The sequence below is a fragment of the Dipodomys ordii genome, unplaced genomic scaffold (assembly GCF_000151885.1).
Source record: "Dipodomys ordii isolate 6190 unplaced genomic scaffold, Dord_2.0 Scaffold10, whole genome shotgun sequence".
NCBI classification, from domain to species: domain Eukaryota; kingdom Metazoa; phylum Chordata; class Mammalia; order Rodentia; family Heteromyidae; genus Dipodomys; species Dipodomys ordii.
The window spans coordinates 6,805,247-6,816,886 of NW_012267226.1; the positions used below are offsets into that span (position 1 = coordinate 6,805,247).

Here is an 11,640-nt window from a genome sequence, read left to right on the forward strand (position 1 = left end):
CTGGCCATCAAAAGGGAACTGATTCTATAACCAAAGGAAATAACTTGGCCGATCAGGCAGCTAAGGAGGCTAAGTACTGACTCTAGTAGACCCAGGGCCATGAGCTTTGCCTCCTGAGCCTCAGTACTCCCAAGAAGACTTGGAGTGGATAAAGAAAATTCCCATGGCCTATAAACTCCCGGACAGAGAAGGAAACAAAGACTGGTGGAAAACCGGTGAAGGGAAACTTATCTTGCCACAAAGATTGGGCAAGGGGATTCTTAAGAGAATCCATCGGGTCTCTCATATGGGAACCCGAAGAATGCGGGACTTGCTCCGACACTCAGAAGTAAAAAGTAGGCAAGGAAATCAACTCATTGAGGACATTGTTCAAAAATTGTAAAGCCTGTCAGCTCACCAATGCCCCCAATCAACCAGTTACAAAAGGAGCTAGCCTCGGTGGAGATAGGCTAGGTGTGTATTGGGAAGTAGACTTCACAGAAATTAAAACTGGAAAATTTGGATATAAATATTTGCTAGATTTGTAGACACTTTTTCAGGACGGGTTGAAGCCTACACAACAAAGCATGAGACCGCGAACATCGTGGCTAAGAAGATCCTGGAAGAAATCCTACCCAGGTATGGCTTTCCATCCACCATTGGGTCAGACAATGCACCGGCCTTCATCCCAAAAGTAAGTCAGGAATAGCCGCGGCACTGGGGATGGATTGGAAATTGCACTGTGCTTATAGACCCCAGAGTTCAGGGCAGGTAGAAAGAATGATTCGGACTCTAAAAGAGACCTTAACTAAATTGACCTTGGAGACTGGTGTAAACTGGGTATCACTCCTTCCTTTTGCCCTGTTTAGAGTAAGAAATTCACCCTATCAGCTTGGCTTTACACCTTTTGAAATAATGTATGGACACCCTCCACCTATTATCCTAGCCATCAGTCTGAATTGCTTGCTGATTTGGATGATACTGAATTTCTGTATAAGCTTGACTATTTACAGCTGGTACATAAGAGTATGTGGCCCCAGCTTAGAGCATTATATGATTCTGCTTCTATTCCTACCCCCAATTTGTTTAAACCAGGGGACTGGGTGTTTATTCGAAGGCACAACTTGAGATCTCTGGAACCATGGTGGAAGGGACCTTACATGGTGCTACTGGCTACACCTACTGCCCTTAAAGTGGATGGCATTGCTGTTTGGATCCACTGCTCCCACGCCAGACCTGCTGACCCCTTTGCCCTGGATGACCATGGGGAAACATGGGAAGTCTCCAAACATCCTACCCAACCACTCCGCATATGCCTCAAGAGAAGAAAAATGAACTGATTGTTATTGGTATTGTTGTTTAATAGTATGGCTATGGTCAGAGAGGTACTATACCCGTTCAAGATTGAAACCTGTTGGAGTTTAGGATTGGGCCAGAGCCACAAGATTCTGTCTCAGGACCATAAGTCAAGGGGGGAATGAAGGGTTAAAGTATTTGAGGCAGTGATCATTTGTTGCTTGTTTCAGAGCAGAGCAACACGAGGTGCTAAACCACCTGGTTGTGTGCCTTTACAAGACCTGCAAATCCTTAGCTCAGGGCTCTCCTCCTGGCCTCCGCTGTGTCAGAGTGTAGGATGAGGCCCGAGCTGCAGCCTGTTTAAATAAAACAGCTATAGAGTCTGACTCTCAGTGGTCTTCTTGCTGGGGTCCTGCAACCTGGGTATACAAATAGTAGAGATAGGCTTTTCTGCTTGGCAGCCATGTATGGCAGCCAGGATACCTTTATGAAGGATTTCATGTGCTTAAATAATGGTCCTGTGAATCAAATGAGACACTTTATCTTTGTGCCATCCTTGCTTTTATTGTTTATAGAACTCTGTGTGTGTGTATTTCCCCACATTCTTCTTTGCCTGTGTACTTACTATTCAACAGGGCTGCAGTGTGCTTCTGTAGAGCAGATGTCCCATTTCTCCCCCTTGTCCTGCCTTCTCTCTCATATCAGACATTTGCTCCCTTGCTGAATACATACTGAATCAGTCCCTACAAGCATCTCAGTGACAACCATCTCACCCAAAGTGGATGTTTAACACCTACTGCTTGAAGGAAGTTAAAAGAAAAAGATCCAGAACCAAGGCTTTGGTGTCAGGACTTTCCATTAGTAATTTAGAATGAATATATTTTGTTTTTATCTATGTTAAAACTCAAGGCATTTCCAATGTAACCTTTATTTGTTTGATTTTATTTTTGAGCAGTACTAGGGGTAGAGTTCTGGGCCTCATGCTTGCTAGGCAGGAACTTGTCCATTTGAGTCAATCTATCAGTTTCTCTCTCTCCCTCCCTCCCTCGCTCCTTCTGTCCCCCCTTTCTTTTCCTCTCTCTCTCCCTCCTTCTCTCCCCCCCCCTCTCTCTGTGCTGGAATTGGTGCTTGAACTCAGAGCCTTCTGCTCTCCCTTACTTTTTTGCTCAAGGCTGGCACTCTACCACTTAAGCATCACCTACATTTGTGGCCCTTGGCTGGTTAATTGGAGTTTTTCTGGTTTATTAGGATTTTTTCTGCCTGTATTGCCTTTGAATTGAGATCTTCAGATCTCTGAGTCCTGAGTAGCAATGATTATATGCTTGAGCCACAGCTTCTGGCCTGTCAGTCTTATTTTTGTTGGTTATCTGTGAGAAAGTGTTTTGCTTTTTATCTTGGCCTGGCTAGACTGTTAACTTTGTACTTATGCTTCCTCCCATTGTTGGCATAACAGGTATATGTCTCGGCCCAGAACTTTTGCTTGCTCCATAGTTAGGGTACAAAAAGTGTACCCCACTGTGCACATGCACATCAGTTCAGAAAGGGTCTTCTGAACTCTTTTTAGCCTGTCTTCAGATTTCTGCCTCCTAGTCGCTAAGATGACAGTTTTGAGCTCCATTGCCCAGCTAAACTCCTTTTATTCCCCTTATTATTGAGATTTTCTTTGTTCATAATCCTATCTTAAGGTAACTTTGAGGAGTCATTAGAGCTGAGTTTCAACCCTCAGGGCAGCTAATAACTAGTTTTCTGATTTAAAAAATACCTTTAGCTTAATCTTCTGGTTTATCAACCATGGAATGATTAATTAGAAAAATTTTAACAGATAATGTTAAAAATACCAAAGCTTGGGGCTGGGAATGTGGCTCAGTGGTAGAGTGCTTGCCTTGCATGCATGAGGCCCTAGGTTCAATTCCTCAGCACCACATAAGCAAAAAGAGAAAAGTCAGAAATGGAGCTGTGGCTCAAGTGGTAGAGCGCTAGCCTTGAGCTGAAGAGCTGAGGGTCAGCACCCAGGCCCAGAGTTCAGGACCGACGACCGGACCCCCCCCCCTCAAAAAATATACCAAACCTTATGAATTGCTTTAATTAAAACAAAAACAAGCTGAAACAAAAGCCAGAATTAAACAGAAATCACAATTGTGGCTCTAAAGCAAATTAGGCTCTGTAATTCATGTGAGTTCCTTTCTGAAAGAGTTTGCTTTCTCGAGGGATGTAAGGGCAACTTTTCAGAAGTAGCAGAGTGCCATGCATTCGTACACTGTTGGCTTCATCCCCGAGGTCACTTCCTGCTGGAGGTTTTCAGAGTCTGGAAGTCCTCTATGTGGAGATGCACAGGCTCTTGATGCTCATAGCTATTACTTCCTTTTCTTTATAGCATATGACACTTGAACACAGACCTTAAATTTAATTATGTCTAAAAATGCAGACACACAACCCATCCAAAGCTAATTTCCTGTATTTGAGCCTCCAACTTTGCATTAAAAGAGCATGTGTGTAGGGATGGAGGTCTCAGTGCACATCGAAGCCGTCCTCAAAGCACAGGAGATGGAGAACTCTGACCACAGCTGCCTCAACAGGGTGAGAGGGCTTCAAGTCCCCACAGTTTGGTCTTACTCCTCATCTGAGCTACTCAAAAGGGCGGTCTGGTCAGTGTAATCAGACTTTAGCTTCTGAATCCCAATGATCTCTCCTTGCTCCTGTTTCTTTGACCTGGCCAGAAAGCTGTAATCAAGAAACCGCAAGAACCAATAGTTAGATGAACCAAAAAGATCCCTTTTCTTCTCACCAAAGATATGACACATTTACGTGTTCTTACACACTTTTCTTCACTTGTTTAGTAAATATGATTACATGTCTGAATGCCTGACTTCTCAGTACGTTCATCAATAGATAAATAGACTCACGGTGACTGAAGTGTCACAACTGAGACCACATTTCGGTCTTCTGCCATCCAGCTTGCTCTTTCACTGAGCAGGAAGTAGCAGTGAAAGAGCCCATTACTTCACTGGCCTGTGAGAGCTATTTGTGGATGAAATACATCACCTAGACTTGCAAGGGAGTGTGGGAAGAAGGTAGGGGCAGCTCTAACAGCAATAGAATGGTAATACAAGGTACTAAAATTCACCCTCCTACTCAAATTGCAAATTGTGTGACTTTGGTGAAGTTATTGAAGCCTTCATTTCATTGTCTTTAATAACTTCACAGTACCTCATAAAGCACTGAGAAATAAATGGGGCAGTATAGCATGAATCTTTCTGTGGTGTCTGGCTGCAATCAGTTTGTAGGAGTTAACAGTTCTCAGTGGATTGCTTTGCAGAGAGGCCTTTCTGCTCTGGCACATGTTTCCTTAGTTATGCCCTCTATGGGAAGTAGGCAAAGAAAAGAGGAAAGAAATGGTAGATCTGGACTGGAGTGGTGCAAACAAGAGCAGGGACTACTGAATTCTCCTGATCCAGAACTGATTTCGACTTCAGGTTTCTCCCTCACACCATGGGCTTAACAACTGTGAGCACTTTATTGGGTTACCTTGACTGAGTCAAGTCTTTAACTTCTCAAAACTTCTTCACCTGTGTTGCTCTGGGAGAGGAGATTGCCACACACAGCTAGATATAGAATTGTCACTCATGAGGTGGTAGAAATGACCCAGCAATGCTGAGGGGTTGGTGAGGAAGAAAAGGGTTTGCATAATTTCCCTCCTCCCAGACATACCAGTAAACCAGCATGTAGTTGATGGCCACAATGAACAGGGCAGCAACACAGTGCCAGCTGAAGCACATGGTGATGAACATGATGTTGTGCTCATCTTTCTGGTCCCACTCCACAGTTCCAAAAGGTGGGAACAGCACAAACCCAATCTGATGGAATATATAAGTTGGTCTTAGGGTTAGTTATCCTGAGAAGCAGTCTGTCCTGTGGTTACCAAGAGTAACGCATGCCACACCCTTCCTGATGGTTCCTATATGTGTATTAGCACAGAAAGCCCTTTTCACACAGGAAGCATACTTAAGTTGGGCTTGGTTGGATAATAGGCTGATCTAAAGGCAGAGTGTTGGGGCATATATTTGGTGTGAATAGGTTGGCAGATGGGGCCAGTAAAAGGCACCATCAATACTCTGTTTTGCTCAATACCAACAAGGTATTAATGGAGGTCACAGGACAAGAGGTACAAAAGAGAAAAGGGCCATGTAAACCTATCCCCAGCATATGCCAATGGCATTGTCATGCAACAAATTCCCTTCAGGACTTCTCTTGGGCAAGCACCAAGGGGAATCCCTAATCCAGGCCCTGTGCAGAGCATTTGCTGTGAACAATCACCTGCCAGAACCAGGATCCCTGAAGAATAGCAAGACTGGTTCTTAAGAGTTCCAGCACAATATTGTCTCGATGAAGCACCTCAAGGAAGGTAGTGATACTCCCTCCAAATGCAATAAACACCAGGAGTGTGTGAATGTGCTGGTCCAGCGGGGGTCGATTGTGAACGTGGTAGTAGAAGAGAAAGCCTGCCACAAACCAAATGACAGCCATCAGACTTGCTTGTGTCTGCTTAAAAGGATTCGCCCTGAGTTTTTTTCCCCTCCATTACTGGATTTCTTCCTTAACTGCCTCAAAGCTAGAGTTGCAAGTATTTAGGAAGTCAGTTATATAACATGATAGGGCAACTAAGCAGCAGAAATGGGGTTTTATTTATGGGTCTGAGATGAGCTTTAAAGGATGTAGCTTAAAATCTCTACAAGCCCCACAAATGGTTGGATTCCATACAGGATCAGTAGGGCAGGTGGGTCATGGTGCTGATTTCTACATATATGTTGCATGCATGTATGCTTGAAATTCAGTTTTGCCCTCACAACCTGTTCAGATTTTCCTGCTGAGGTTCAGAAGGGTGAGGTTTTTGAATTACAACATTCTTTTTCAGGCACTAAGAGTGCAAAACATATTGGAATGACCTTCCAGAAGGAACTGTTTTTCTTTTTCTTTTCATTTTTTTTCTTTTAGGTGTGAGACTGAGTCTCCAACTCAGTAACTGCTGCTTTTGCTCATTGGCTGGTAATTTAACAACTGAGCAATGGTTTCAACATCAGAAGGGGTTCTTCAAAAGATATGTGGGAGCTAGGAAGGTGGCATAGTGGTAGAGTGCTTGCCTAGCATGCACAAAGCCCTAGGTTTGATTCCTCAGTACCACATTAGCAGGAAAAACTACAAGTGTTTGGTACTGGGAGATGCTTAGGGCACTGGAGCATGTCCTCATAATCATGAGAACTGTTTCAGTCTTTCCTTTTCTAGTCCAAATCATAACCATTTTGTTCCTATATAAGCTCCAATCCTAGTATGCTTTCTGCACCAGGGGACAACCTACAGTGACCACCTGATGTTGGACTTGAATTTCCAAATAAACCTCCTCACAAACAGCTTGTCAGGAATTCCACTGAATGATGGAAAACTCGACTCATATAGTGGATCTCCTGAGGTTTGCCATGGAGTGAAACATGACACCTCAGCGGGTAGGATAGGGTGCTCTTCCCAAAAGGTTTCATTCCCCTTCATGGAGGTATTCAGGCAGCTTTGGGCAGTCACTGTGTGTGTGTGTGAGTGTGTGCACACATGTGGGGAAGCAGGACTGTGGGAAAGGTTTGTGCAGCATTAGAGGCTTTGAGGATTACCCACAAGTCTCACCCCCATGGGTTGCTTTTCTTGTTCATTTTTTTTAAGTTCAACATGTCAGGTTATGAGTACAATGCATCATGTTCAATATCACTTCATCTATCTATCTCCCCCATCTCTTTCTGGGCTCCCTTATTTTTTATGTCATCTGGACCAAAGTCCTGTTCAGGTTTTGAAAGTCCTAAGAGTTGGTTTTTCTTCTGGAGGAGGTTCCTATATTTCTGATATGTTTTGTATTCTGTTCTCTCATAAATTCACCTTGTCTATCTGTCCTCCCTTATCTCCGTCCACTGCATTCCATTACCTTCATTGAGTATTGACATACACATCACCAGTCTGTCCACCCCCAAGGGCACGATGTGGGTGAAAAGGTAGGTAAGCATGTCAATGATTCCTGAGATTCCGAAGAAGAGGTACATAGTGGAGTGCTGCCAATTCATCATCTTCACCCAGTGGTCATCTTGGTAGAGATGAAAGAAGGGCCCATCCCTAACAAGCTGCTCTGCCAGGAACCCTGCGGGGAAGCAAGGGTCAAGAGTGAGGAGAAGAGCTGCTCCCAGACCAACAGGAGACAGCACAAAACAGCCCAAAGGCACACACAAAGTCCAGATATGGGTGACTTGGCCTATGAATCAGCACCTGCTTTGCTGCCTTGGGAGCTGCTCCTTAGTATCAAATGGGATGTTTGCTGGGTAATCTGTAAAATGGATGTTGTTGCCTTTTGTGGGTTGGCAATAGAAAAGAGGAAGCAACAGACTTGTGTGCATGTGCAAGTGCATGTGCATGCACACACACACACACATACACACACGCACACACACACACACACACACACACACACACACACCGAATATTTTTGAACAGCAGAGATGAAGCAGAGGTTGACCTCTTAGGTGATGGAGTGGCTGATGCATTAGTCTTTAGGCTTCCCTGGCAAGTGAGCAAGTGAAGAGATCCCAGGAAGAATCAAGGAGGATAAATGAAGACTCCAGGCAGATGTGATATGGTGTAGATGGCTGTGCCTGTCTAGGGACAGAGCACCTCCCCTATGTGTGTCCTGGGGTAGACTTCGAGTGAGTGAGGAAGTGAGTGAGTGACCTTACTTAGCAGAGAGTTCTGAGCCCTACAGCTCCTCTGGCCCTCTGTTTTAAAATACTGGCTGAATAAAGCAAAGGTCTGCAGTGTGCTTGGCCACAAGTCTGATGAACTATGCCTCACGGTCGCTCACAGTTTCATCCCGTCTACTTTTACCACTATCTCAGAAAGCAGATTTGTCTTTTTGCCTAGCACTCACAGTGTTTTAGGAGAAGCCCAGAAGCCCTCTATTATGCCCCTCTAGACCCTTCTAGACTCCTTCCCAAATCAAATATGTTTTGCGGAGCAGCCTCTTTTCTGATTTCATATGGAAGTGTTCAGTAAGTTTGTGAAAATGTCCCAGAAAAACTCTCAGTGATCCCTGTGAAGTAGAGACCCTTTATGGTGCCCATCACTTCCCGGGTTCTCAGAAGAGTGCAGCCTACCATGTGGTTGAAGCTCAGGCTTGGAGCTATTGAATGTTTATCCCTTCCCCCACTTGGCAGCCACACTGCCAAATACAGTTTTTTTCTCACTTTGTGTAGGCAATGTTGATACTGTCCTTTACCATTTAGGACAAGTGATCCCAGTCTACTCAGAAAGAGATTTCTGAAGCCTGGTCTGAGTAGATAGGGGAAATAGCTGCATTGGGGAAGGCTAAGCAAGCTTTGGTTCCTCCTAGTTACTTTACTGTTCAGTCTCTCCAGGAAAACTGTAGGCCAAGGATGGCTATAGCAGAAGGCAATCCACAATAAGATTCCCTGTTAGCCTACAGTTCCATTCCATGAAGAATTAATTGTTAATCTCACCACTTCTAGCTCTTTCAGGCTACCAGTAGATAGAGAATATGACAAAAAAAAACCAGTGGAAGTTAGGAAAGGGCAAAATATAGAGAATAGTTTTCCATCTCTTGCACTGCCCACCTCATTGGTCCCCCTGCATAAATGTCCCCAGTGAAAGGTTGCTTGAGATAAGTGGATGGAGGATAGGCCAGTGCATTGGGTATCAAGGAATCTGAGATGCTAGGAGGAGAAACAATAAGCAGGGCTCCATGTGGGAAGTGGTTTTCCTTAAAATCAGTTTAGAGCTTTCTTAACTCATGTGTATGAGTCTATTCTCTCTTAGTTTTCTTTTCTATTTCTGTTTTATCTTTCCTATGCATTGTGCACTTTGTTCCTATATTTCTCTATATCTTTCTCCATCTAAGGTATTGTTATAGTTCATCTGGTAGTTTTGTATAGCACATATGGCAACTCCTAACACAAAGCTCTCTATACAATGGAATGTTAGGATAAGCAGTGGCCTCCTGAAAATCCTTGTCCTCTTGTGTTTGCCAGTGAAACACCTGTTTCACAGGGTCTAGGAAGTGAACTAAAGGATCAGGATGTGATGGGGAAAGTCCCTGGACCAAATGAGTTCTGCTCTTACCAATGACACAACAGAAAATCCTGACTGCAGCTTCAATGATTTCAACCCGCTGCTGCTTCTGGCTCAGCCTGTTCTTCTTGCCCTTTTGGTGAAAGTGCTTTAGTGGGAACTTCACTGACCACCACACTCCAATGATCAAGAAGAAACTCCCGGGGAGAGCGTGGCCCTTGAAGTTTGCCATCAGTGTTCTAGGTCACCTAAACATCAGGAACAACTGTTAGGTGGCTGAATGAGGAAGACATATAAATGCACATAGTAGCATGAAGCAAACAGATGGTTGAGGATTTCAAATCATAAGTGGTATCAAGAAGGATCCATGTACTTATCAGAAAAGCCTTGATGCTAATATTTCAGTAATCTTGTCATCAGGTGAGTAATGGGATAGAACACTAAGGATCTTGAGGCTTTAAAAATGGGGATGAGGAAGTGGTGCTGTGGCTCAAGTGTAGAGTGCTAGCCTTGAGGTGAAGAGCTGAGGGACAGAGGCCAGGCCCAGAGTTAGCCCCATGACCAATAAACAAACAATGGGGATGAGCCCAGATGCCCTGCAATAGATGAACAGATAAAAAAATATAGTATCTATACATGGTGGAATTTTCCACAGACATTAGGAAGAATAATATTATGTCATGATCAGTGAGGTAAACTAAGCTCAGAGACATAGCTCATATTTTGTCTCATATGTGGAAGCTAGATCTATAATTCAGTGGGACTTGATGACTTATACAGGACTCTAGTCATTTACAATAGTGAGACCACAGGAGGATATTTCTGGGAGAGGAACACAAAGGTGTAATGAAAATGTACATCTGATCATATAAAATAATTTTTATCTAAATGAACTCCATTTAATGAAAAGAAATTTTGTTGCTACTGTTTTTTTTGTTTTTTTTTTTTTGCCTTTTTTCTTGTTTGTTCATTTATCTGTCTTTGGGAGGGGAAGTGTAGGGTACTGAAATGGAGGGGCAAAGAATGAACAAATGTAGCAATAGAATGCCCTAGACACTATGTTGAAAATGAATGATCCAATTTGTGGATGTGGATGGGGATGGGAGGGGTAAATAGAGAGAGCCAGGGATGTGTGACAATATCCAAAAAGAAATGTACTGATGATCCAAATTCTGTAACTGTAACCCCTGTGTACATCACCCCTACAACAACACAAACATTTTTTTAAAATGTGGTAAATATTCATTGGCCTCGATGTAGAGGAACTTACATGATGTAGAGGAACTACATGAGCAATTTTGTTTTTAATATCAGAGAAGACACTAGGCCAAGAACAAATCAGAAAAGCTCTGTAGGAGTGATAAGACAAATGACTCAGACATCATACAGCATTTACAAATGAAACAGTAACACAAGCAAAAGACATGAACACATAATTTACAAAATAAAACAAACATGATAAATCTGTAATACTACAGATATACAACTACAAGTATAGTGCCATTTTTTCAATTTTCATTTGAAAATAATTAGAAGAGATTTTGGAATGGAAATCTACCACAGATGAACATGTTACATGTGGTTCAAACTTGGATAAAATCATTATATGAATCACTTTATTAAACATATTATTTCCTGCTAAACACTGCTTGAAAGCATTATACACAACTTTGATCCTCAGCTCCACCCAGACCTGAGCTCTTCCCAGCCCTGGAGTTCCAGCCAGATAGCTGGCCCCTCCCTCTCTCTGCCTAGACCCATCTGAGCTCCCATCTACCTCACTTCCTGCCTGTGAACCTCCTGCTAACTGGATAGGGACAGGTGCTGTGTGCTCCCTCTTGGGGGAAATATAGCTCCTCTAATAAACCTTGTAAAATCTTTCTCTTGTGCCTGCTTGCCTCGGTGTGGTCCTCTGGGATGGATGTGAAGGATCCCATCATTGGTGGCCCATACAGGGATAGGTTCCCCAGCCCCTCCCCCACACTTGGGATGGGGGTCTGACCAGCTATCTCATGACCTGGCCTGAGGTACTACGCTCCTGTCATCAGAGGACCACCAAGGTAACTTTCTCTGGACCGAGCACTCTACCTGCTGCCCATCCAACACTTGCTAATGAAGTCTTTTTTTTGGGGGGGTCCAGTCGTGGGGCCTGAACTCCGGGCCTGGGCGCTGTCCCTCAGCTCTTCAGCTCAAGGCTAGCGCTCTACCACTTGAGCCACAGCGCCACTTCTGGCTTTTTTCTTTTTGCTTATGTGG

General features: G+C 43.7%; 1 protein-coding gene across 1 annotated transcript in view; it reads right to left on the reverse strand.

Moving 5' to 3' along the window:
• Positions 1 to 3,429: 3,429 nt before the first annotated feature.
• Positions 3,430 to 11,640, reverse strand: part of LOC105980714 (transmembrane protein 45B-like) — a 61,427-nt gene continuing 53,216 nt past the window's right edge. The window contains exons 2-6 of the mRNA XM_013009615.1: positions 9,436 to 9,632; positions 7,238 to 7,447; positions 5,590 to 5,774; positions 4,984 to 5,129; positions 3,430 to 3,996 (exon numbers count right to left, since the gene is read on the reverse strand). Coding sequence (XP_012865069.1) covers positions 3,885 to 3,996; positions 4,984 to 5,129; positions 5,590 to 5,774; positions 7,238 to 7,447; positions 9,436 to 9,616 — 834 coding nt within the window. The 5' untranslated portion in view covers positions 9,617 to 9,632 and the 3' untranslated portion in view covers positions 3,430 to 3,884. The remainder of the gene's footprint in view (positions 3,997 to 4,983; positions 5,130 to 5,589; positions 5,775 to 7,237; positions 7,448 to 9,435; positions 9,633 to 11,640) is intronic.